General features: G+C 43.8%; 1 protein-coding gene across 4 annotated transcripts in view; it reads left to right on the top strand.

Moving 5' to 3' along the window:
- The window catches only part of LOC122614163, a 66,336-nt gene that overhangs the window by 20,953 nt on the left and 24,537 nt on the right, over positions 1–20,846 (top strand). For all 4 annotated transcript variants that reach the window (XM_043788658.1, XM_043788657.1, XM_043788659.1 and 1 more), the window contains 9 exons: positions 958–1,177; positions 1,239–1,498; positions 4,669–4,802; positions 4,883–5,161; positions 5,224–5,416; positions 6,049–6,173; positions 6,238–6,456; positions 6,990–7,131; positions 7,212–7,287. In XM_043788658.1, the coding sequence (XP_043644593.1) occupies positions 958–1,177; positions 1,239–1,498; positions 4,669–4,802; positions 4,883–5,161; positions 5,224–5,416; positions 6,049–6,173; positions 6,238–6,456; positions 6,990–7,131; positions 7,212–7,287 (1,648 nt within the window). The remainder of the gene's footprint in view (positions 1–957; positions 1,178–1,238; positions 1,499–4,668; positions 4,803–4,882; positions 5,162–5,223; positions 5,417–6,048; positions 6,174–6,237; positions 6,457–6,989; positions 7,132–7,211; positions 7,288–20,846) is intronic.

The following is a 20,846-nucleotide window of genomic DNA, read 5'->3' as shown; positions in this document are numbered from 1 at the left end:
GACAGCTGCCCAGATACACAAGGCGAACAAGCTGCATAGATACATAAATTCTGGCGGTTGAAAAAAAAAGATTAGCAGGCAACGTCAAAATAAAAAATGCATAAAGTTATTCAAATGAAACGAGAGCAGCCACTCTGTCGTATACGTAATATGGAGCTCTTCATTCTCTTTGACGGTTTATGTTTTTTTTTTTCTTTTTTTGGGGGTGCGTTTCCGTTTTCACGTGCGTAAATTAATTTGCATAAACACAGATGACGTCTGGCTGCGGATTTCCGTGGGCTTGTGACAGCACCGTGCCAAACCTGATAATACTAATTACTCAAATTTTAAATATGTTTCATGCTCATACCGTATGTCTAAAGTGACAATTATTCTAGTAGAAAAACATTTTGGGTCAGGGATAATCCTCGAGCTTCTAGAAATAATTCTATTGCTAAGCCCAAAGAATCCAACGAATCTGAAAATCTTCCAATTGTATTAAGCTCTTTTATTAAATGCTCGCTGCCGGTTGCATCACGAAATGTTTTATTCATGCGTTTCAATCCATCAATCAACCCAAATGTAATCTATCAATGTCGTTTCTATGTCATCATGTTGAACATTTATGAGCATTCAAAGACGTCTTGCTGTTTTGAAGTGGAAACTTAAACTCAGTCAATTATTGCCTCGCGCTGGCTGGATAACTAAATATGTGATTATTATTTTGGGTTTTGCAAATTTGTTGCATTGCATTATTCACTTGGCGTAAAGGTCGTCACTATGAATAGGATTTAGCAGTTGCCTGCTAAAATTGCCGGCTTCGTTAATCGATTTTAAATAGAACCATATTTGTGTATTTCACACCTCCTACGTGGCTGCTTTCACAGCTCTGCTAAATGAATCTGTCAATTTTCGGATAAGGTCTTTTGATTTGGCTTCAGCCCATGACTAACACCATCTTGTTTTCACTTATTTCAGGCATCTCACAAACCGGAGTCGGAGCGATCCTATCAGCTGCGAAAACGCTCCACGCCCGCGGCCGAAAGAACCACTTTCGTTTGCTACACCTGTGGCACGGACACGCCCTCCTCGCAACTGCGCCTCGTCTACTGCTGTCCAAATGCCGAACGGGAGCCCTATTATCCATTCATCAAGACCATGAAGGTGTACAAAAACGCTAGTCCAATTAGCCCGCAAGGTAAGTGCGTTGAGTACCAGTTGTGTCATCCCAACTAAGGCAATCATCTCTTGGCTTTCAGGCATGGTCCAGGTCTGCTCCGCCTGCAACGAGAAGCACTCCGGCTTGGCGGAAGGCGGTCCACCTCCAGCTACGTCCAGCACCCACTCCGCACTGGGTGCAGGTTCGCCCAGTGCTGGCCACTCGCTGGAATCGAACTCGGCCATGTACAGCACCAGTGGAGCGATAACCGGCAATAGTGGGGCTCAGTTCGGGGGTCGTAACTCGCCATCCGAGAAATCGCTGGCCAACTCGGACTCCATGAGTAATGTGCGATTTAGGGTAAGGAATTCGCCGATAACTGCTGGAACGATAGTAGTTGCTGAGCTAGAAGAAATGTGGTCATCATGACAATTGACGAAAATCCATAGAGAATAGTACGGCACATTGTATTGTATCTGAAAGAAACCCGTTCGTATTGGTTAGAATAGGAAATGGTCTCCTCTGAAACTAATTCTTCCTGGTTTGCTTGAGAAGAGTCGGTTATTTCATAGATGACGCAGTTGAATGAATAGATTGCCAATAACAATTTGTGAGCTTTACTCGAGTGAGATTCTCATTTGCCTGCATTATAAATAAACCATTATATATATGCATGTGCGTGTGCTCACAGAGTATCGGTTAAGTGCGCAAACATGGAAATTTACTAGAGAGTGCGCGGGAGATAATAGTTATGGTGTACCAATATATGTAGGAATAACAATGATTGCACTTATTACAGCCAACTGGTGGGAGAGACTGAGAGGATCGGATCGGATGGGCTGGGATGGGATCGGATGGGATCGCCTGGGTCAGTAGCAGTGGCACCCGCAGCAGCGATAACCGTGCTCACATTTCCAGTGATTAGCCGGCACTCACTTGCCCCCTCTGCGGTATGCGATAACCCAGCTGATCCGGGACCCATTAAAGTGCCAGGCGTCTGGGAGTGGGCATACAGCCGACAGATAGACGGTTGGCTGGAGGATGGTTCACGACCTGGAATTGTTGAGTAATTCATTTGTAGCCAGAAGGCCGTCGGATAGGGTGGGCTTATCAGCCTCGGGATTGTTCTCTACCCCTGCCTCCCCTTTTGGGGGGAGCTAAGTCTAAAATGGATTCGATCGTCAGCATGCTGGCCAATTTGAGTCAACTAATGCCCAGATTAGATAGCCGGAACCCCTGTTCATTGCCCACGGCAACCGTGCATGTGCCTCATCCTCCTCCTGCTCCACCTCCTCCGGAGAAGAGCAAACAAATGTGGAGCAAGTGCGAGTGTAGCAGAGGAGGCGGAGGGGGTCCAAACGAAATTATCGTCTAAACAAGACAGCACATATGCGGGGGCAATAAAAACTGGGTAAACTTGGTCGAGTCAGAGTCGGTTTTTTTTGTGTCAGCTTAAGGCATCTGCCTCGAACCGGTTTACTTGTCTGCTTTTTGCTTAATTCTACTTAAACGCTTTTTATTTATAGCCGGCTGTTGTTCTTCTTGTTGCTCTCGAAGCGCCTTTAGTTTTGTTTATTTTGCGTTTAGTTCTGTTGTCGCATTCTTCTTTTTTTTGCTTTTTGGTTTTTTGCCCCCACAATTCTAATTCGAAATCTTTGAGCGTTTCGCCGTAGACAATTGAAAGACTTGTCGTCGCCTCGCTCATAAATTATTACCATCTTCAAATTCACTCCTCATATTCGCATGCGTTTACTCTGGGATTTATGTTTGTTTTATACGATCGGGTATAGTGAAATACTTTTGTTTAATCTGCCAGTGTTTGTTGACTATTTGTATAGCTTAATTTGTCTTTTAGTTTTTGCTGCTTGATTTACTGTTTCGTTTTGCTGATTTTAGTTTTGTTAGATTGTTTCCTGTGTGGCCCCTAGTCATTATTTATATTTGCCAAACAGCATTGAGTCAAAAGCTTCTACATTATACTTATTTCTTTGAGAATTCAGGCATGTCTGCAGCCTTGACAGAGTTGATTGACTTGCAAACACGAAATGATCTCTATGTTTCTAAGCAATTGCTTAATGCGAAATGTTTCTTCATGTGTCATGTGTTTCGGCTTTGATTAAACAGTAGTCATCTGTTTGCTAAGCGTGTGGTTCGGAAAAAGGGAAAATTTTCAGCCCAATAATTTATCTTTGAACAGGTGTCTGCCATTTGCTCTATTTTCCATATCTGTGGCCATACAAATACAACATGCGTGTACACATCATATACGAAAGCTCGCGTTATTCTGGGTTTATTCAGGTCATTGCACAATCGAGCAGAGTTTTCGAAACGCGTTTTCTTGCATAAAGGAACAGTAAACTGAAGCACAAAATACGAAATTAAATATAGATAAATGCAAATGTTTATCAATACGCCAGCGACAATAAAAACAATGCCAACAGTAACTCAATATTTAAACAATTCGTTCCGAATTGTTTACATGAGTATTGTCTTATTTGTTGATTTCCAGTTTTCATTTTCATGCGACTCCGACTCCACTCCGCACTATTTGCATTACGGTCTCTGGGCTTTGAATTGCAAATGTTTGCCTTGGCAACACACGATAGACGTAGGATCCATATCTGCTGACTATCATTGTCGTCCTTCCTCAGATAGCACATTTTAAAGGTTGTAAATGTATTAATCAAACAACGGCCGAGTCATTCAACTTTCTGGAGTAGTAAATATCAATAAATGCTGATAAATACCGAGTGTCCAAATACGCATTTAAAAGTTCCGTATAATCAGTTCGTCGGTGGTAAAACAATCAAGCTTGATTTAACGAATAGATTTAACCCCTTTGTTTGCTGCTCTACCCACAATTGATTCAAGTGATCACGAACCCATAATTTTCGAAAACCAACGACCAGAAAAGAATTCCTCTGTGACTTGTAGGGCCCTTGAAAAGCAAGTTGTATTCAAATACGGACATTGTTGACATACATAAACAAATTGGTGCCAAGTCATGTTCGGTATAAGTAAACAAATAAACAAAAGCAATAGTTAACATTCAGCTGGCTTCAACTTTGAACCGCGGTAATGATTGATATCAGCAGTTGTAACCCGAAATCATCTAATTAGCCCTAAACGGACCGCGATAAGGAGCTTTTGGTTTTGGAGCGGTACTCGCTCTCGCCCTCGAAATATAAGTCGCAAAACGAAGGGAGATAAGTGATAGCCACACGGTTCGAACTGGATCGAATCGGTATTGAACGGCAAAAGCCGAAAGCAAAACCAGTCGATCGCCAGTCATAGTCGAGTGCCTACTCCTTGAATAGCAAATCAATTGTATAAAATATTTAATAAAATTTGGTTGGTCTTTTTTCCACGCTCGCTAGCTGATTAGATAGGGTGCAACTTAGTCTTTGGGAAACGACAAGGCAGCTGGCATTCGCTGAGTACAAGAAGAGCGTGTGCGTTATATTCTTAGAACGAACACACAAATAGCTTATACAATCTGTATGTTTTCAATTTCATTCCATTATTGATAGCCCTACGAGACGAACTCGAACAATTCGAACTCAAACACGGCACGCGACCTCAAACAAATTCGTCGCAGCGATTCGCGTCCCAATTCGCCGAGTTCCAGCCAAGGAGCCATCGAAAATGGACACGGCCAGTATCCGTAAGTAAATCCAATATTATTAATACAACATAGGTGTATGTACACATGTATATCTAATGCCAGCGCATTTCTTCTTGCAGTTGCTCCATTTGCAAAGTGCTGTGCCCCTCAAACAAAATGGATTGGCTGTCCACCAGTGCCGAGCACATGAACTCCCACGCCATGCACTTTCCCTGTCTCAAGGCCAACGCCGTCACCAACAACAACAATAATAATAATACCAATAACAACAATAATAATAATAACAACAACAACGAACTTAACAGCAATCGCGTGCTAGCCTGCAAGGACTGCAAGGATTACTTGGCCAGCCAGTGGGAGACCATGGATGCAGAACGCGTTCCCCTGGAGCACAGAAGGTTATCCATATTATTTCAATGCATTATTGCATACATTTCTAACTGGTGTCATCCACTTGCAGATACAACATTCCTTCCCCCATGCTGACCTCCAGTTCACCAAACGGATCTCGTCACGGCGCCATGAGTATCAACACTCCGCCCTCCACACCATCCATATCCTCCTCGACGCCTGCCAGCACCTCCATCTACTGCTATCTCTGCGGGCTGCACTCGGACCTCACGCTAGCCAGAGTGCTCTATGCCAGTAAAGAGGTACCGTCATCGAGCAGGGCAATAGATATATTAGATAGCTCAGAAGGATCCTTCACGAGCTTTGCACTCAATCATATAAGTAGAACTGGGAATGATATAAGATAGACATACATACGGATGTAAAAAGTTATTGAATAGGCTAGGGGCTGTGCTAAGTGGATTTCTATAAATCACATGAGTTTGAAATGTGTAACAATGGACACTAGCTACGGTACTAATGCTTCGTTTGTGTTTGTGTTCAGTGTGTTAAGTAGTCACTTAATTTGAGCCACATTGTATTCACGCTTTTTGTGTGCATTGTAATCTCTTACCAAACATGTAATTTGCTGATAAGTAAAGCCGTTTTCCCATTTTCTATGAATATAACTACATATTAATGCATTTGCTGTTAGATAGCGTTCATAGTTATAGATACACAAACGACATATGTTTCGGCGAGCAATGATTAGCAAATTAACCAAAATTAGTTACTTTAGGTGTCAATCAGATCAGGTGAAGTATCAATAGTTTTTATATAAGAAAGGGTTAGCATTTGCCACCAAACATAGTTTTGATTATTCATTATTTTATCAGTATACCTATGATTTTTGTTCTAACATATGTGTAACCTTTACTCTCTTTATTACCTTTAGGGTTCGCGTCCGTATTTCCCACTGTTGCTCAAACACAATTCACTTCCCAATGCGGAGCAGTTAAGAAACAATTCTGCGTTGGTTTGCACCTTTTGTTACCATTCCATGTTGAATCAATGGCGAAAGTAAGTTCCCAGTCTTTAATATCAAATATTGAAATAGTCATTAATGTGATCTACCTTCTTGCAGGTATGAGGCTCAAAGTCCCAGCGTGAACCCAGCGGATCGTAAATACAATTGGCACGACTACAACTGTCACCTGTGCGGCATTACGACTTACCGGAAAAGAGTCCGGGCGTTACCCGTCAACGAGTTTCCCTTTGTGAAGCACCAGAAGAGCGATGACGGCCTGCTGCTGGAAAACGGGGAATACGCGGTCGTCTGCCTAGATTGCTACGAGAGCTTAAGGTGTGAAACTGAACAGAAAGCACCGCTTCGCTTTTGACTTATAAAAAAGATAGATCTTGTATCTAGTACCAGATACTTTATTTAGTACCTATACAGGAAAGCAAACCAGTGGAATAGTTTCCTTAGAAAATTGTATATACATTTAATTTGACAGATTAAGGTAGTTCCTTTTCTAGATTCTTTACAAGAAATGAAATAGATTTTATAAAAATGTATAACTATTCATAGAAATTAAGTTCATATTATTTCTAGTCAAGAAAATGGTATCTATTCTATTATTTTAGACTTCCTTCTTTGTTAATTGGCTCTGAATGTTGCTGAGCTACATTTAATCAGTTTAAGATTCATGTTTATGGCAGGTAGAAGCAGTTCGGTTTGGATGAATACTGGTTTGCATCACTGATAAAAGACGGTTCACTGCTTTTAGCACTATCATAAAAGTTCTCATAAACGTCACACATTTGTCATGAAAGTGAAAGCAAACTCGCACTTTTAAGATGCTTATCTACATAATTAATGCATATTCTTTACAGACAACAAGCCTCGCAGCACGATCGCTTCGGAGTGCCCATATCCAGGCGGGCCTACAACTGGGTGCCCCAACCGCCTCCGCCGGAGGACAGTCCCGAGTCCGCAGTGGCCCGCTTGCCCTGCGGCGAGCGCACCGATCGCATTGTGAGTATCTGCGCATTCCAGTAGCTCCCGATGCAATGCAATCTGACCCCTGTCCATGTGCCAATTCTCGCCCCTCCCAGCACATCAACAATGCCTTGAGGCCCGTGCCAGGAAAGAAGACCACATCGCCCAAGCAGTACGACAAGTCAAAAGAAGGTAAGTGACTCCTCTTTCGGCGGGGGAAGCCGATCCGATTTCGAGTCCGATTCCCATTCCGCCCCCGTTTCCGTCTCCATTCTGGTAATGCGAAACGCCAAGCCAGCGCCCCGGGGTTAGCAGGTTCAAGTGAAACCCAATTCGCGTCAATAAATTTCAATTGGTTTCACTTAACTTTGAGTGTTCGGCGTTGGCCGCTTTGCTCGGACAGTCCAATAATAGCCTGAGCCCCGACTTGGTCAATGGTTTGGGTGGTTAGGGCATTTGCCGGGTTCGGAGATTATTTGCAATTTGCATTTTTGCTCAAAAAGAGTTGAGCATTTGTGGGGAATCTGTGTTATGCCTTTCTGCTTTTGCATTTCAACTGATTTCACAGTATTTTGCATATGCAAGCTAGTCTTAGCGTTGTCCTTATGTGGAATTTATAAAAATGCCGCTTCTCCGTTTCTTTGTCACCTCCAACACATAGGTTAATACCCACATGCATCGTGTTAAAAAGTTTACGTTTCTGGTTTTGAACACTTTTATGCTGATGTGATTTGAGGATATTTGAGAAAAAAAGAAACATTTTTCCTACTCAAAGGAAAGCACATTTTTCAAGCATGTCCATTGTGCATTCATACACATTTGTCTTTGCCTAAATTCAATTTTTAGGTATATATGTATCATATATCGCCACTAGCACTCGAGTGTCCTTAATCCCACATGAATACCGAACCGCACACTCGGAAAAATCTGTGCAAAAGCCTCTCTAATTGCATTTCCCCAATTCGAATGGAGAGGAAACTTCAAGCTGAATAAGAAATCAACTGATTAAATGCCCAATAACAAGCTGGGACCACAAGGAGGTTTCCATGTACTAGCTGTTGTAATAAATATTGATTTTTTATGAATTGCATTGGGGCTGGGTGTGTGTGTGTGTGTGTGTGTGGAAGTGAGTGCTTTCGCCCCCACCCGCCCTCATGCCTCGCTTATTTATGCAGCAGCAATGGCGTCGGTAAACTTCTTCAATAAAATGCCAAAAAGGAAACATCATAAAAATAAATAAACAGAGAAACCACAAGCTCACAGACGGTCTCCTTGTGTATTTGTATGTGTGTGTGTGTGGGTGTATAACATTGCACACGAATTTTTATGCAGCCCACCCACCATTCCACCATTCCTCCATTCCTCCACCAACTGAACTACGAACCACGAACCACCCACTGAAAACCACCTACAAATGCCACTTCCGACAACAGCAATCCCCCAAAGGAAAAGGAGCACGAGGACGAAAAGGAAAACGAACGACTGACTGAGCGAGAGAGCGAGCGAGCACAAATAATAAAAGCAACAGCATAAAGTATTTCGAATTGAATTACTCCGTGTTATCCTGTCAACCATACGAAAACACTCAAGACCATTCAACATGCCACACGCTTCCTGCGCCCCATGCACACCCACTGTTGCCCACTGTAGCCCACTGTTTCCCCAGGGGATCGCTGCCCCACCACCGCACACACCGTTTAAGGAGTTGGCATCGATTTGCAAAAAGTATATTACCGCCCGGAAAGAGGGGAGAACTTGAAGCCGCCGCCCCAGTCAACCCACCTCCCCCCTGTGCTGCCAATAAAACGAAGTTATGCCCCATGGTGGCGGCTGGGCGGTTGGGGAGTTGAATAAGTAAACATAAAACCACTGAATTTACGCTTATTGCACCCGCAAACATTTTGTTTAACACAACAACAGACGTCGTCGCACTCTCCATCTCTCTCCCTCTCGCCCTTTCCCGCTCACATTCTCTATGCCCGTCTCGCTCTGCACAGTGGGTTGTGTGGGTGTCATTTCCGGCCTCAATTTCAAAAGAAGCTCAAATTTCCACACAATTTTCCGGCTTCGCTCTTTGGCACTTTGGCTCGTCTCGTTTCGTTGCCTTTCGTTTCGTATCGTTTCGTTTCGTACGCTCTCCGAATGGTTTTTTACCCCACCAAATTGGGTTGGGTTTTCCACCTACCAACCACCGACATCCCCTCCCCCTCAGTGTTTTCCCTTCCTCCGTTTGACTGACAGCCGTTTCCTCCTCGCCGCCACTTGTTCAGTCAGTCACTCAGCAAGGATACAGCTTGGAACCAGCAACCCCACTCGGGCCACAGTTCTGTTTCTGCCGCCTTTGGTTGTGCTTTTTACTTTAGCCACATCTTGTTGTTGCCCAAGTTGCCACCTTTGCCACAAAAATATTTCAAGCACTTGCCACCGCCCCGCACCGCCCCCCCACCCATCCTACAGCCAACCCCACTGCCCGCCCTCGTTTCCGTTTTGCGTAGAATAACAGTTACATTATCCTTTTTATTGCCACACTTTCCAGACACGAATGCCAGGACGAGACTGAAAGAAAAGTGTGAACGAGACAGCGGGGTGTGGTTTGCGGGAGGGGGTTCGGTGCTCGGGGTTCGGAGTTGAAAACCAGGCCCAGACACAGACATATTTGGCTTGTGGCAAGCTACGACCTAAGCCCCGCACCGACCCTTCCTGCGCCTTCTCAGTTTATTGTGCTCGACCCCCTGGAACCCAGAAACCCAAAGGACTCACCCCCACCCCCCTTTCACCCCACGCCCATTTCACAAGCTTGAAACTTCCAGGAAATTGTGGGCAAAAAATGTGCAGTGCCTTTATTTTTGCTACAGCAGTCAGCTCGGCTGACTCGAGTCGCAGTAAATTGTGGTAAACACGAAGCCAAGTGTTTGGCGAGTATTTACTCGGTTTGGGCCCACAGTGGTTGCACAGTGGGTCGCATCGTCATTTGCATAATTGGCAAACATGATTGCAGACAGCGAAGCTCTTGTGCCGAAGAATGGGACGTGTATGATGTATATTCAAGGGGAGTTATGCAAAGTAAAATTGACTTCTAGTCCTAGATTATGGTGATTTTCCTACTCCTTGAATATTCAATATACGGTGGGTGTGTTTCCGCTTTGAATTCCTGTGAAGTTCGTCATATTGAAGACAAATTACTAGGCCTTCTTGCTGGCAGTACGTATGTTCCTTTTTCGCTTTATTATTTAAAAGAAGGAATAACTCATCGTATATTTCAGAGCATTTCAAGGCTCCATTTAGTCGCTTTCCCTGCCTCAAACGGTAACAAATTCAGGCAATTGATTTGCGTGTTAAATCGGTTTACTGTCTTGCCCATTTCGACAGGACATTTTCCATTTCGAGCAACACGCTTTACATCTTTGTCGGCAGCGCAGTCTTACAACTTCATCCCTTTGTAATCATCATCATCATCTGCTAGCAGCAGCTGATTTATCCCACACACACCCACACACCCACAGCTCCCCAGCCCCATCCGGAAGATATATGCATATGGTTGTGCTCGTGGCTGTCAGCACATAACCTCAACTCACTTGAGAAGGGGGAGGGGGGATTCCCCGTTTCGCTTTCGTCCTTTGTGCCATTCCCCCGGCGTCCGTGGCGCTCACATAAAGCGCTGATGTGGCATGAAAAAACATATAAATTCTGCCAATCGATGAAGATAAAATACATTTTGTAATACGTTAGCCCGCCACCCGATCTTCCGCCACTCAATGGGAGCGTCGAGGAGGGGGGCGGGGGCGTCTGAGGTCAACCGTTTGAGTGTGGGCGTCTTTTGGGAGTCAACGAAGTGTGCAACGTCAACTCGCACGCACACAGTAGCACGAAAAGGCATTCCGTGTGGGTGTAAGTGAAATTTCAAGTGGCGCTACCAAGGCAAACTTCGGCATTGACTCTGTGCCGGGGTGTACAGTGGAGCCTCCGTAGCTGCAACCATTTTAATTGGTTTAGTTCTATAGTTAGTCAATCATAGTAGGTAGTAGGAAGTGCAATACCATACATTTCTTAATTTCGAATAAGGAATATTTATTATTTATTTTAATTAATGTTGGAACTAAGAGTTGGAAGTTCTTTTAGAGAAGCGTTCCTGTGTATGTGCTGCTGGCTGTATGGAAACCCTTTAAAAGCTTGTTGTTGCCAGACACATAAACGTTTAGCCCATAAACCCTTGATGTATGGAACATAAACACCACACTTGCAAGTGCCACTCATTCGGTGGTTTCTGGGGATCGGGCATCGGGACGCCGGGTGCGAGGCATCGTGGGTCTTGTGGCCCTTGTGTCACTGGTTAGTGGTGGTGATGGTGGTGGTGGTGGTGTTGGTGGCGGTGGTTGCTTGCCAGCTAACTGCTAACTGAAATCCAATGTGTGTCCGGATGCGGGTGGGAGCACGGGTTTCAGCTTGGTCCTGGTTCTGGTTCTGGGTGTGGGATCTGGGTTTTGGGTTTTGGGTTCTCAGTTCTCGGTCCGGCAACCGCAATGTCAATAAATATGTTACGCCCGACTCGTCCTTTTTGCAGCCCTTCAAGGGGGCTGTTGTCGGTTAGCAATTTGGTTAAACATATTTATTTGAGGCAACTGGCCGGTAGTTCATTCCCATTGGCGCCCACTGTGTGTTTTCTTTTGTTCGATTTCGGCCGGAACATCGAGTTAGCATCGTCGAGTAACAATTTCTGTATTTTTCCCCATTCAATTTGTAGGCATCGATTTATTTCCGACAATTGCGGAGCAGTAAAAATATTTTCATTTTGCCTCAATTCGATAAAAATGAAATGCATTTATTTGCACAAAGTTTGCCCAGCAATGAAATTGCATATTTTGCTGCCGCATAAATTGCACAAGGTTTCTATTAGCCGGGCTTACGAGATCTTCATTGACTGGCCCAAAAGCTGATGCCAAAAGATAATCTTATTGTTGACTCCCTTTCGCAGTTGCTTGCCATACGAAAAGTTTTCGGGTTCTCGAGCTAGTTGTTCGTTACTTTATTGTTGCACAAACTGCAGTCCCAAATTTAATTAAAAACTTGACAACAACTAAGGACCCGACTTGCACTTCTACCAAACCCCCAGGTGCACTGGGTTGGGCTGAGAATGGGGCAGAGAAGGGGGTGAAGTCTCCAAGACACGAAGTGCGCGATTTTTGTTTCTTGTTTCACTTTTGTTGCTTCTTGTTGTTGCCTCTGTCGCCGCCATATTTACTTTGTATTTGTTTACGTTTTTATTGTGTGCCTTAGCACACGAATTTAAATATTTGCCAGTTGCTCCTTGCTGCGAAACAGCAACAAACACGGAGGTACAATAACATTTGTGAAGCACGAGGTGCACCGGGAAAAATAATGGGCGTTCTATGGGATATTTTCTGAATAAAAAAGGAGCATGAGAGAAAATTTTATTCACTAAAACTTGAAATATTATATTTGGATTTTTCGAAGGATTTCATAATTGTTTTATAATTACAATAGCATTTTTAATTTTAAAGGCAATGTTTTCCTTACCAATTTATTATTTATAAACTTTTTAGGGCAATTTCAATACCTTCCGCAATCGAAACAAAAAAAAATCGAAGCCTTTTCTTAGAGTGTACCATTGTTGCTTCTTTTATTGCACTTTTCACTTGCTTCACCTCGCTCCTTCTTCCTTTGCGCGTCTGTTTGTGTATGTGTGCCAGCGCCAAAGTGATTTACTGTTATAAATATTTGCTTGTGAGCTTTTTAAGTACTTTTTCTCTTCGCTTCCTTTGCCGTACTTTGGTTGTTTCGTTCTTTCGTTTTTTTTGTCGGTTTTGGTTTTGTATTTCGCCGTGCTGTTTGTTGTTTTGCACTTTCTTTTTCGCCACGTTTGCTTTGGCATTCATTTCCAGTTTACTCAGTTCTTCGTCAGCGCCTAGTAACTGTTTGCTTTATGAGCTCAGACCAGCTTTCGAGCGCCACCACCCACCCACCATGCCACCCAACACCCACCTACAGAACAGCGCACCCACCCACTCGCCTTTCACTTTGTTTGCTTGTTTCTGTTGCATACTTTTCAGCGTAATTTTATTGAATCGTGTTTACCCTTATGTCGACTCGGGTTTTGTTTGTGTTTTCCTTTACTCATTTTTATTACCCGCCCCCTTTGTGCCGCACATTTTAGGTTGTTCTGCTACACCGCAATAAATATTCGTTTTTGCGGATCGTTGGTAATTTTAAAAATCATACATATACTTTTAGAACTTTTACAAAGTGAAATTTAATTACATTGTTCTAGGTTGAAGTTTTATTATGCAGCTCTATTTTGAAACCATAAAGCATAGGGCTATTTGCTTTAGGGCTCTGGTAACACTCTATACCCTTGTAGGCAGTCTCCACTGTGCGGTTGCACTCCTGATTCCTCCTCACCGCCCCCCGGGGGAATCATTTTGCATTAACTGAGCAAATAAACCAACTTTGTTATACTTTCGTTCATTTCATTTCGTTTGCCTTGGCCGTAGGTAAAGAATGAAGAAGGGGATGAGGAAGGGAATGGGGTATGGTGGCCGAAGGGGGGGGGGCAGAGGCGTCTAAAGCTGTGGACCTTGTTTGCTGTTGATATTTCTGCTTCTGGTGCTGGTTCTGCTTTGGTTTCTGTTTCTGGGCTTTTGTTCTGCTTGGATGGGTATTTACCCTGTTTCGCAGTTGTTTGCTCGTGCTCCCCCCTTCCCCTTCCCGCTGTGTGTGTGTGTGTGAAATTGAATGCTCAATTGAGCACTTAATTAGCAAAAACAGTTTTTAATGACGACACGAAAGCTTTTATGCTTTCAATTCTTTGTGCAGTGGGGTCTCGTTTTGTGTACACCGAGAGAAAGGCAATGAAGTTTCTTAAGAGAAATATCTTATAAATTCTGATGTTCCATGCTTTTGTTCAACGAGCACTTGCAGTTATTCAAATGCATTTTCAATTAATTAAAGGCAACTTTTGTGCGCCCCTCGTGTTTTTAATTCGCTACGCTGGGAATAAGTTATTTGTATGGTGGTTGCTTTTCTTGTTAATTGTCCGTACTTAACATTGCCGCTCTATGGGGGAATCCCCGCTTATTTTTGAGCACGTGTCGGCTCCTTTTCTTCACTCCCCCCCGCTCTGCCAGTTGTATCCACTTTGCCGCTGGTGCGCTCACGCACACAAATGCCTGCATGCGTCCGGCATAATTGTCGATGTGATTAATGTGTTTTTAAGTGCATCATTTTGAGCATATTACGAGTTTATAGGGGTTAATTTCGCTCCCCTGAGCACTTTGCATGCCATTGAGGCCCCTTTGGCATTTTAATTGAATTGTTGCCATTGCTTTGCCCGCTCACGTTGTTTCCGATTGTTGTTGCTGTTTTCTCCTGTTTTCTGCACGGTATTTATGACCGCTTCCTTTACTTTTCTTTTGTGCTGCGCCGCGCCGCGCCGCCTCACGATTTTTTAATTAACGCTCATCTGCTTAAGCGGAAAAGTGTTAAAATTGTTTCGCAGTGGGGTTGAATGCACGGAAAACATAATTTGTTTTTAAATATGATTATGAAATGGATAGAAATTAAAGCACCACCAGCATATATGCATGCTTATTGCTCAATATTTAATTTGTATAATTGATTGCTCAAAAATAAAGTAATTTCTTAATATCTTCTAGCTTGCTTTCGTAAAAAACAACTAAAGTTTTTATATGGAAGTGCTAGTTTTAGCTGAATTTATGGTCGAGTGTACGGAAACCAAAAGACTCTTTTGAGCGTCTGAAGATACAAATACGTCTGTGCTCCTTTGGGTATTCTTTTCCTGCCTTCGCTGGCCAAGTATTTCAACCCCCAAAACTTGAATCTCGAACTGCGTAAATCCGCTTCCCTGGAATCCGTTGCCTTTGCTTCGGTATCGAAAGACAAACATCAAGTGGCATTGAGCATTGGGCATTGGGATACATCATAAAATACTTCAGTTAGCTGATGATGATGATAATGATGCGGATCCTGCTCCCGGGCATTCATGGGCCCTTCATGCATCAGTGGGCAACAACAACATTTGCAAATTCAATTGAATTGATACACGCACCACTTGTTAACCAATTCGGCCAGAACGAGCCCACCCATGGACTACTAGCCACCATCAGCCCATCCAGGAATATGACCCATGCTGCCATCCTGCCATCGTGCTATCCTGCCATCCTGCCATCCGGCCATCCTGTTATCCAACCGTCCATTCACCCAATCATCCTTCTAGCCTTCTGCAACCACCTAGTTCCCTCGCCCCGGTGCGGTCGTCTTATTATTGGTTTTACATACACATCCGTTCCTCAAATATCATTAGAAGGATACGCATACGCCTCCCATGAATCCAGGATTGCAAGTCAGTCAACAATGTGGATATGTGGGCGGTGGGGGGGTGGACAGATTGACAGGGGGGTGGTGTGCCAGTAGGAATTGGTGGCTTGGCACGCCGGGTTATTCGAACAATGGCTTAAGGGCCTATAAAATCACACAAGGGGTTATAAATCCATTTGCAAAACCAAAATCCAAAAATATCCCAAAGCCAAACAAGGGGCTTACCGCCTTCCCTCCTCCCACCACCCAAAATAAAGGCCTATTTTCATGGTTTGGTGACATCCACTTGGTTGTATCCTCATGTACATACCCTTATATGTATATGCATCAGAGAACTGCAGCAAGCCACCGGCACCCTAAGTGCACCCGGTAAACACCGGGTATTTCAGCACCCGGGTGTTTGTAGACACTCTATTTTCAGCAAAGACAAACACCCGGGTGTTTTGCCACCCGGTTGTCTTTTGCTACTTGCACAAAAACAACCGGGTGTCTGCTGTGCAACAAAGTTTAGGGTGATTGACGCGCAAGCAACGATCGGCCGCAGGTACTTTTCTGTATGCATAAAATTTGTATGGGTGGAAGCGAGACGGTCTCAGAAATGAAGGGTGAAAGGGAACACCCAAGAAAAAGGTCGTGCACATGTCTTAACAAAAAACCAACTTATATATTATTAAAAAATATATTATATATTTTATAACTTAATTAACACTATTATATTTCTATTGTTTTTTCGTTTGTTTTTATACCCGTTACTCGTAGAGTAAAAGGGTATACTAGATTCGTTGAAAAGTATGTAACAGGCAGAAGCAAGCGTTTCCGACCATATAAAGTATATATATTCTTGATCAGGATCAATAGCCGAGTCGATCTGGCCATGTCCGTCTGTCCGTCCGTCTGTCTGTCCGTCTGTCCGTCTGTCTGTCCGTCCGTATGAACGTCGAGATCTCAGGAACTATAAAAGCTAGAAAGTTGAGAATAAGCATACAGACTCCAGAGACATATACGCAGCGCAAGTTTGTCGATTCATGTTGCCACGCCTACTCTAACGCCCACAAACCGCCATTTAAAAAATGTTTTGATATTTTTTCACGTTTTGCCACGCCCACTTTAACGCCCACAAACCGCCCAAAACTGCCACGCCCACACTTTTGAAAAATGTGTTGATATTTTTTCATTTTCTTGTTAGTATTGTAAATTTCTATTGATCTGCAGAAAAACTTTTTGCCATGCCCACCCTAACGCCCACAAACCGCACAAAACTGCCACGCCCATACTTTTGAAAAATGTTGTGACATTTTTTCACATTGTTGTTTGTCTTGTAAATATAACTCTATATACCAAAAATCTTTTTGTCACGCCCACTCTAACGCCCACAAGCCGCCAAAAACGGTCAGTGTTGTAATTTCCCTTCGCACTTTTACCAGCTGAGTAACGGGTATCAGATAGTCGGGGAACCCGACTATAGCGTTCTATCTTGTTTTTTATTATACAATTTTATTTATTATTCTTTTTATAAAATTATACATTTATAGAAGCAAATATTAAAAATTTTAACAAAGCAAATAATATAATATATACAACGAAAAGTATATTTTGCGTTGTTTAAATTTCTGTAAAAAGAATGCAAAAAAAGGAGACGATCTTCAGATTTTGGGCATAATATATTTCGTTTTTCAGGAATTATGCTACCACAGGCACTCGAGTGTCCACCAGACACCCGGGTGTTTGGCGAGACACCCGGGTGTTTCCGAGAAATAAATGAGTGTTTTTGCCACTCATCCCTTTTTGGGCACTTGCCTTTTTCTGCATGTTTGCCTTCCCTATCCTTCGTTATGAGTGGCGAGTGTGATCGGTACCCGCTACCTAGAGTGCCGCATTGATTCGGGTGCGCGCACACCAGGGTGCCTGCAGACACCCGAATATTTTGAGCGGGTGTTTGCAAGTACCCGCCGTGACCGGCGTGAGTGGCACCCGATACCCAAATTTGTTGAGTGTGATTAAGGTGGCAAAAAAGGCTACCCATGCAGTTCTCTGATATGCATGCATGTAGGCATTTGCCCCGGGCTTAAACCAAAAAAAAAAAGTTCATGTAAAATGGGCACTGAGTTCGTGACTTGCATGATTGATCTGCAGCACTGGAGAAATTGAGCGAAGAGTTTGATTAACAGAGGTCAAAGGTTGGGTAGCTCAATCCCAAATTGCCCTGAAATGTACGATTTTCGAAACCACTTTCTGCAATTTTACACTTTTAATTTGATTTTTCAATTTTTAAATTTGAAATAGAACCTTGAGCGAATATTTAAATGGCAGTCTGCTCGTCGCCTTCCAGATTCTGTCAATCAAGCTGCACACCGTTATGAAAAATAATCGTTCATTGTCATACGGAGTGTTGTTTTTCCTTTTTTCTTGGGCCTTAACAACTTTTCAGAATGTCGGAAGTGGAATGGATGGAATGGTATGGTGGCGTTGCCATGGATGACACAAAAGCCGGTTATGTCCTGGTATGGGGATCTGGAAAAACTCCCGCTGCATCAGCGCCCTTTTGACGACTTTCTCGCTTATCCGACCCTGCACCTGAGCTATTTGTGCACTTTTCACATTTGCACCGAACACTCAACCCCTTTCACCCGTTCTTACCCCTTTTTGTGCGCTGCGTTTTGATGGAGCGCGTAGTTTGGCCATAAAAGTTTCGCAGCTTGCCAACAGCAGCAGCAGCAGTAGCAGCAGCAGCAGCAGCAGATTTTATTAGTTTTTCACGTTCTGCATTTTCCGCGCGCGCTTTTCACATGCCGCTGAAATGCCGGAGCCAGCCGAAGCTCGGTTTATTGTTATGGCAACATCGTAAAAATTTATCATGCTCTCGTAGTTGGCAAAACGACAACACCCCAGCCACAGAAACAACGCGAATTCCGCCAGCAAAAAAAAAACGAACAAAAAAAAACAATAAAACAAAAGCAACAAAACCAACGACAGCAACAATAATAACCACACCCCAGAACAACACAAAGCAAAGTTATCGCATTTTTATGACAATTTGACGACGACTTTCATTGCAATTTCGAAGGTGGCAAACCATTTCTTCGAGCGCCCAAAACATCCAAGTAGCGCACAAAAAATGCTTTATATCTATATCTTCAAACATCCACGGACTAATAGTCTGGGAGTTGTGATTTGTGCAGCTTGGCAGCTGAAAGTTGTTCCTCAAGAGCACTGAATGTTTAATCATAACGAAACATGAATTGCTCCACGGCTGATGGATGAAGTTTTTACAACGCGCTTCTTAAGCGTTTTGAAATTATTTGAGACTTAAGATTGATATAGAATCAAAGTGACTTGTGTTTTGTTTACTAAAAGTGACAAACAGCTAAATACTCGAACATTCTATTGCAAACTGCATCCAAAAATATGCATTTAATAGCATTTTCAAATTGTTTTCTAACCTGGAATTTTCCAAGCAGTACACTTTTCGACTTTGATGAGCAGCACAAAAAATGCCCCGAAAAATACTTTCACCACGCTCCATTAGTTAGAAAATAACCCAAAAGTTGGCTGGCATCTGAAAAATTAACACCAAAGCAGCACAGAGCGAGAGGAAAATGGACAGGGAGGGAAAGGAAAAGGAAAATTTGAAAATATTCTCACATTTGAACTTCGAGCAGGAAACACTAAAATGCAATGCCAAAAGCTATGGGAGCAACAAAAACAAGGTTACCAACCAACCGACTGGTGAAATGTAGAGAGTGTGTTTACCCCCATTTCTCCCGATTGGAAACCCCATTTCTCTCACTCACACTCACCTCACACTCTCTAGGACTCTCAATTTTTCTCCCTTTCTCGCTGTTATTACCAAGCCAAATCTCTCGTAGTTCCACGTAGTGCAGAGCACTACACTTCTCTCGATTTCTCTCCGGGATTCCCTCTCTATTGGCCTCTCCGTTTCTCTCTGGGATCAGGACACGCCACCATGGCCACCCTGGCCACCTGTCTAATCGGTGTTTGTTAGTATATAAATCTAAAAGCTAATCCGCTTGTATTTCCGCTTGGGCGCTGTGAGGTTAGACCGGAAATTCCGCTCTACATGCAGAATGCAGCGGCAGAAGCAGCAGGATTCGTGGGGGCGGCGCAAAACCCACTCGCAAGGACGAAAACGAGGAGAATCCGAGGACGATGTCGAGGACGAGGACGAGTCTAGGAATATTGACGCTGGGTGTCGACGTCGGAAGTTGTGTTGTGCGCCGGTTGTTGTTGCTTGTTTAGGGATTTGTTGTGGCAGCCGCCATACACTTGCTCACCCTAAATGGCTCCTGCTGCTGCTGCTGCTCCTCTCCTGCAAATATTTTTTACAGCCACAACCGAGTCCTCCTCCAGCATGTGTGTGTGCGTGTGTGAGCGTGTGTTTGAGTGTGTGTGTGCGTTAGTGTCCGTGTGAGTGCACCAGTTCCCAAAGCTCTGACGCCTGTGTCAAGGTATCGATGGAAAGCCGAATTCAGGAAATGTTGATTTTTTTCGCCTGCTCTGAGCACACTGAAAGAAATTTATTCCTGCTTTAATTATATATATATACATATATTAAAGTTTGTTTAAGGTAATTTGGTTAAGCCAGCTAGTTAGAAACAGAATCAAAATATAGCTTTTATAAATCGAGTAGTGGGGTACTGCTATAACCACTAGGGCGTTCTAAAATCGCTCCTTGTTTCCTATTTAACGTTATGCCGATTACTTTCTCTCAGTGCAACTATCTGTGTATCGCCGAATGCTTCGCTGGCATAGCTGCCGTTGCTGCTGTTGCTGTTTGCTCTTGCTGCTGCTGTTGCACATTGCATGTTGCTGCTGTGGCACGGCACCTATCCACATAGCTAGAGCACTCGCTTCGCAGCTATCTCTGTTCCACACTCGTCCTGCCTCACTCTGCTTCTCTCAGCATAAGGATACAATGGCTTCGTATCCTGGCCACACGATTCGTGTGTGTTTGGTTCGGCTGGAAGATGGCCTGCCAGTTGCTCCTTGAGCCCCGGAACTGCAACCAAAAAGGGGGTCTGGTGGCGCTCGGTTGGTGCATGGGTGGTGCTCGTGGGTGGTTATGGGGTTTTTGGGGGTGGTGCATCCACCGAGAGCAGGAGACCCAACCGCTGAGAACCGAGAGCGAGAACTTGAAAAGTGAAAAACTTTTGACTGTGGCTGCTCTCCAGTTGGGAAATGGCATGGTGCAGTGCTGTGGGTGGTGGGTGGTGGTTGGGCGGTTCGTTGGCTGGTTTTCTAGGTGGTTTAGTGGGTGGCGGCTCCTAGTGCGGTGACTGTGGGTCAGGTGCGGAGCTGTGCTGTCAGTTTAGCACAAAGCCATATCCGTTATGAGCGGGCGAAAAGAGCAACAAACTGAGCGCTCAGCCCGGATTTGTACG

Source organism: Drosophila teissieri, chromosome 2R (genome assembly GCF_016746235.2).
Source record: "Drosophila teissieri strain GT53w chromosome 2R, Prin_Dtei_1.1, whole genome shotgun sequence".
NCBI lineage: Eukaryota > Metazoa > Arthropoda > Insecta > Diptera > Drosophilidae > Drosophila > Drosophila teissieri.
Note: the sequence above shows the minus strand (reverse complement) of the source record. Positions and strands in the feature narration are given on the sequence as shown.